At 36.1% G+C, this 6,000-nt stretch overlaps 1 protein-coding gene across 1 annotated transcript in view; it reads left to right on the top strand.

The window, feature by feature from the left end:
• The first annotated feature begins 5,125 nt into the window (after window positions 1-5,125).
• The window catches only part of adcy1b (adenylate cyclase 1b), a 550,524-nt gene continuing 549,649 nt past the window's right edge, over window positions 5,126-6,000 (top strand). Inside the window, exon 1 of the mRNA XM_065272926.2 lies at window positions 5,126-5,710. Coding sequence (XP_065128998.1) covers window positions 5,135-5,710 — 576 coding nt within the window. The 5' untranslated portion in view covers window positions 5,126-5,134. The remainder of the gene's footprint in view (window positions 5,711-6,000) is intronic.

Raw genomic sequence — 6,000 nt, 5'->3', positions numbered from 1 at the left:
ACATAAAGAGGTCCTCTTTTATCTTCTTTTGGTCCTCTTTGATCATGCAATTGAAAGAACCTGAGTGTGTTTCTTAAATGAGAATCAGCTGTGATTTATATATTTGCATTGGTACAATCAGCTGTTTTTTATTCCCAATGGAATAAAATACATTGTATATATTTGTGTTTCAATTCATCATATGAACAGCTGTTTACTTTGACTATAAGTCAGGTTTTTCGCACATGATGTTATCTGTTTTGACATGATGTGTGAAAGTGTTGAGCTTATGTGTAAAAGAAGCATTTAAAATTTGTGTTAATTATATGCATTTTGTGTAAAAACAACAAGAAATGTGTTAATAGTATAGCTTACACAGGCGGATAATACAGCTAACCTCTTTCTGAAAATTGTAATACCTTACAAGCTTATTAACTTCACACAGCTTACAACGTCAATTTCTTTTTATGTAAAAATTGAATAACTTAAATCAGTAAAATGAAGGCCTATGAGAAACATAGCATATAAAATATAGAGAAACTGCAAAAGAGAAAAATCAGGATAAAAACAAGAAGCACCATATAACGCTACATAAAATTTAAGAGCGATACAATATGAATATTAACAGACACAAAATAGCGGCAGAAATTAGGGAAAACACAGACAACCACCAAGAGGACAGACAGACCAAAGATATATACAGACAACTTAAGCACTGGACAGTTTATTCACACTTCTTTGTATGTTTACATTACAATTAATATCCTAAAAATCAATGAAAAATTATTTGCCATGTTTGTGAGGTCTTTTCTCAGGGAGCTAAGGCCCTCATACCATTCCTGCATTAGAAACTTGTTTGTACTTGATTTCAGTGAGTTTTATGTGTTTTTTCCAAGAAGAATTAAAATGTTTATCAAAAGTTGATGTTTGTGCATCTAAAACATATGGTTCCCATGTGCTGATTTATTATTTGGGCCATATCCTATAGTTGATGTAAACTATAATGTTTCTGCTATTTCTAATGCAAAACAAATATGGTGACAGTTTTACCTATATCTATTAAGCCATGCAATAACTAGGCCAGATGTCACAGCAAACTTTCACATATGTGGTCCAAATTATCTTGTTCTAGCTGTTTACCTGCAGTCTCTATAATTGTATACTTTTGACCCTTTCTTTACAATATTATTTTTACCCTTTTAAAAGAAGTACCTTTTCAACTCTCCCTCATTTATAATTACATTTCAATAGTTTTATTAGTCTGTGTGACATTGCATCTGTTTAACATCCCAGGCCCTGCATTAGGGTCTTTCCTGGGATTAGGTAATATTTTAGTCCCATAGATTTTTGAAAGTGTTGATTCATCAAAATTAAATGTTAAAGGCTTTTTATACTTTGGTATGTCCATTATAATTAATACAAATAATAATTGCATTTAAATAATTTTTATCATTAAAAAAATCTTATTTCTGTCTTACAGCAAGCATTTTGTCATTTCTCTGAGGTTCTTCGATGAATTTGTGCTTGGAAAATAATTGATAAAATGGGCACAGTGTCTATAATTTTCAGCAATAATGCAAGTATTTATTTGTGTTCTTTGCTTTTGAAAAGAAAAAAAAGATATTTGATAAAAACAATTTATAAAGTTACATCCCTCAGTCAACTCAACCCCGTCATGCCAACCATTCTCCGGCTATAATAATAGACTCCACCAATATGTGACATCATTCACAGGAAGTTGCATCTTTTAGCTCCCTTCAACAACAAGCTGCAGAAGACGGTGAGTGATATCACACTTTTTATTCATTTTTTGAGGTGTATTATTGTCAGGGAGGGTACTGTCAAGCTTAAAGGAGCATTTCACTCGTAGAAACATTACTCTTTATCAGGGACGTGCACAGGATTTTTTAGGGGCAGTTGCTCTGACCTATATAAAGGGCACCCCCCCACCCTAAATTTTTTATTTAAACTCACAGCCTATATGAAGGACTGAGAATAACAGGGTCTTTATTAAAATCAGCAAACATGTTTGCCTAATGCCTACCAAAAAAATTGTAGCCTAGGCTGCTTGTCTGCAAGCTATGATAGCTAGCTGCTATCTGTCTGATTATTTAGGCTTAAACGTGGCAAACTCAGCCTAGATTCATGAAGATTTTAACAGAGGTGGAAATAGTAGCCAAAAACTTTACTCAAGTAAAAGTACAAGTAACTTAATAAATAATTACTCAAGTAGAAGTAAAAAGTATGCAATGAAAATAATACTCAAGTAGCGAGTTACTAGTTACTCATGAAAAAATCAATCTAGATATACACGCACAAACACACACATGTTGGTGTATGTGGTTTACGGGGACGTCTCCATAGACGCAATGCATTTTATACTGTCCAAACTGTTATATTCTATTCCCCTAACCTACCCCAATCCCTAACCCCAATGTCACAAAAACCTGTTGCCAGTCTTTAATCTATGATAAACTACCATTTAGTATGTTTTTTTAGCTTTTCCGTTTATGAGGACACTCTCTGTGTCCCCGTAAACCACCTTTATAGCATAATAAACATGTCATTATACACTATTCATGTCCTCGTAAACCACATAGACCAACCCACACACACACACACACACAATACAGTGCCCTCCATAAGTATCAGAACTGTAAAGACAAGATTTTTCTGTTTGCTGTGGAGACCAGAAATTGGTAGGATAAATATCAGTATGTCAGAAGTTTAGAATGTCACATTTTATTAACCTTTGTTTATGTTTCAACACATACATGCTTTAACAACAAAGAAAAACAGCATTAAATGCTGACTTATGTATGTTGTACACAAATGCACATAAGTGAATCAAACTGATCCTACACATTTTATGCTTTTCACGTGTAAACAATCAGGACACAGCTAAGTGACCATTAAAAAAAAATTATGTGACAGATTCTGTACTTTTGTCTCATGTTCATCTTTTAATGTTTAGACATTTCTTGACTCCACAACAAACAGAAGAATATGTGTAAAACTGCAACATACACAAACAGTACAGAAAAAAGAATACAAACACAGAATAGACAAGCATTTCAAATTAACAAATTAACTCTAGTCTCAATATTGATGTAGCTTATAGCTGAAATATCAGACAAGTAAACTGACAACAGTTTTGCATAGGTATAAAGTTAGAAATCTCCTAAGATGGTCTGAGGACATTGACAGTTTACACTAACATAAAAATGATTTTAGACAAAACTCATGTTTTCTTACGTTGTCATGTCACGTGTGTTTTGTGAGAATCACTTACATCATACAGCACAGTATACAGCGAATCAGACGTCAATCATCGATGGATTTTCTTCAATCTGTGCTACAATGCTTCTGGAGGTTGCACGCGTTTAACTGTGTCGGACGATGGACGAACAGATCGCGTGTATGTAATGGCGGGTACATGTGTGAAGTTTTGCTTTTAGTTAAAATATTTGTAAATTCATTTCCACGTCACCCAAACTTATATTCTGCGTGTTTCTACATAGGTTACGAGTAAAACAGCTTCGGACGATTCCGTTTTTGCAGCGATCTAAACAATTCATTTAAACTGATTCGCGAACCAATTTAAACGTTTGGCCCCTTCGCTTTGTAAAGAATCGACTCAAAAGACTCATTTATTTTCAACACTTTGTAAGGAATCGACTCAAACGAGTCATTAATTCGCGAATGCGCCAGAAACACAAGATAGCAATTTAAAAATAAAATACAAATTTCGTAATTAATTAAAATACAGTAACGAAGGAACGCTGCATAGTGTAAACTAAGTAAAAGTACAATTTATTTTTTTCCACCTCGGAAGGGCAACTTGAGTTGAGAAGGGCATATGGGCAGTTGCTCGGGCAACCTGAGCAACCCCCCTGTGCACGTCCCTGCTCTTTATTGAAAGTGTGTCATATTTGTAGTCGAAATGTAACATACATTTAGAATTTGGTGCCTATTTGACAGAGAAAATGGGTGTTTGTAGTCTCACCCCCTCAACAAAGATATTGGACTTCCTTCTTTCAATGATGCAAAATGATGATTTTTACATCATTGAAAGAAGGAAGTGCAACACCGAAATCTGTATTTCTCCTGTCTCAGCGACAACTGAGAAAATGATGCATGACCATTCAAAAACATGACTGGGTGCAAATGGGTGAAGTGTCCCTTTAACAACTCAACCCCGTCACATACAACTAAGATGGAAAATGATGACTTTTGAAAATTTTATTTTTATCCATAAAAATCTAAAATATACCAATTTCATTGGCTGCATGTGGCCCACTACACCACATTAAGAATAGTGGCCATTTTGAGCAAAAAAACTCAACCCTGCGACATATGTCATTGTTTCAGGTTTGTAAACTTTTTGACAGGGTTGAGTTATTCACTTAATTGAATTAATGATTTCAATTTAAAAAATGTATTTCAGTAAATATATTATTACCAAAATCATATTTTTGTCTTACTAACATTTTAGTCCACAGACAAACAATTTGGATATTTGTAACTTTCATCACACACAAATGTGAAAATTATTATAAATGTTACATTTGAAGTCATTGAATAAGTAAAAGGGATACATGAGCAGTAGGTAGATGTTTGTTTTATAAAGTTTTGTGTAAAATCCTGTTTAAAAAAAGGTGTACATGTCTGAAAAAAAATGAAAATAATAAAAAGTCTTTAATGCCTGAGAGGGGAAAATATGATTTTTGAAAGTTTAATATGTGCCTAATAGTGTGGGGTATTTAGAAATGTAATCATATGTAGTTCAAAAAAATAAAAAAGCCCAAGTTTAAATATTACCGAATCCCAGGAATGACCCATTAATATGTCGTCTTCTCAATTAGCAGAATTATAAAGATCACAATGCGCATGCGTGATCCTGTCTAAGCCGTGCAAGACCAGCTCAAGTCACTCAGTGTGTGTGTGTGGGGGTGTGTGGGTGTGTGGGTGTTTCTTTGTTGCTGAGCGCATATCTCCGCATTTCTGTATCTGTCTGTATATAAACAAAACGAAGCAGAATAACTTTTTGTTATTAAAGAAGTCCTTTAGACATCTACGATTGTTCGCCCCGACCACCGGTTACCCACTTGTGGATCTTGTCTCATAATTTATCTGGCGTGTGAATGGACCCGTCATGGAGGATATGCCACTTCAGAAAGTCAAGACCCGGCGGAGGAGTAGCCGCTGGCCGCCGGGGATCATCGCCTGTGAAGATGAGTACGACTGTAAAGAGCTTGAGTCTCTCTTTCACAACTACAACCTGAAGCTGGAGCAGACCTCCACATTGAAAGCGCTGTCCGTGCTCATCTTCGTGTCGTCCAGTCTGAGTCTGCTAGAGCTCCTCTCCGGACCCAGTCTCACAATCTCAAAGGGCTCGTACCCCGTGCACTTCATCATTTTTATCTCGCTCTTTATCGTCACCAATGTCAAGTACCTACAGGTAACCCAGCTGCAGCAGATCGTGCACCTGACCCTGCTCTTCAGCTTCACATTCTCCATCCTCTGCTGTCCGTTTCCGTACGTATCCGTCGGTTCGGGTCCGGATCCGGATCAAGGCATGTGGCAGCTCGTGCTGCTTACGTTTTTGACGTACTGTCTCTTGCCGGTTCGAACCCTGTTGGCCCTGCTGTTCGGGATCATGGTCGGCGTATCGCACGTGATCGTCACAGCTACACCGGTCACAATTAAAACGCACAAACTGTGGAGAACGGTAAGTGTTTTCCTCACGTTTAGTCATACAAGAGTTGGCAGTAATATTTAAGCACCAGAAAGGTGAACAGCGACAAACTCACAAATTCAAAGTGATTAAGACTTTATGCAGGTATAATATCCAGCTGGACAAAATTATGTTAACACCAGATAAATTGCTGATATTAGCCTACTTTAGATATTAGACGTTGCTTTAGTAATACGTGCACTTATAATATTGAGTCGTAGCCGCAGCAAATTTAACTGCTCATGCTATCATGTATTTTGTTGTGCTATCTGTCGTTTTTCTGT

The sequence above is a fragment of the Paramisgurnus dabryanus genome, chromosome 6 (genome assembly GCF_030506205.2).
Source record: "Paramisgurnus dabryanus chromosome 6, PD_genome_1.1, whole genome shotgun sequence".
In the NCBI taxonomy this organism is placed as follows: domain Eukaryota; kingdom Metazoa; phylum Chordata; class Actinopteri; order Cypriniformes; family Cobitidae; genus Paramisgurnus; species Paramisgurnus dabryanus.
Note: the sequence above shows the minus strand (reverse complement) of the source record. Positions and strands in the feature narration are given on the sequence as shown.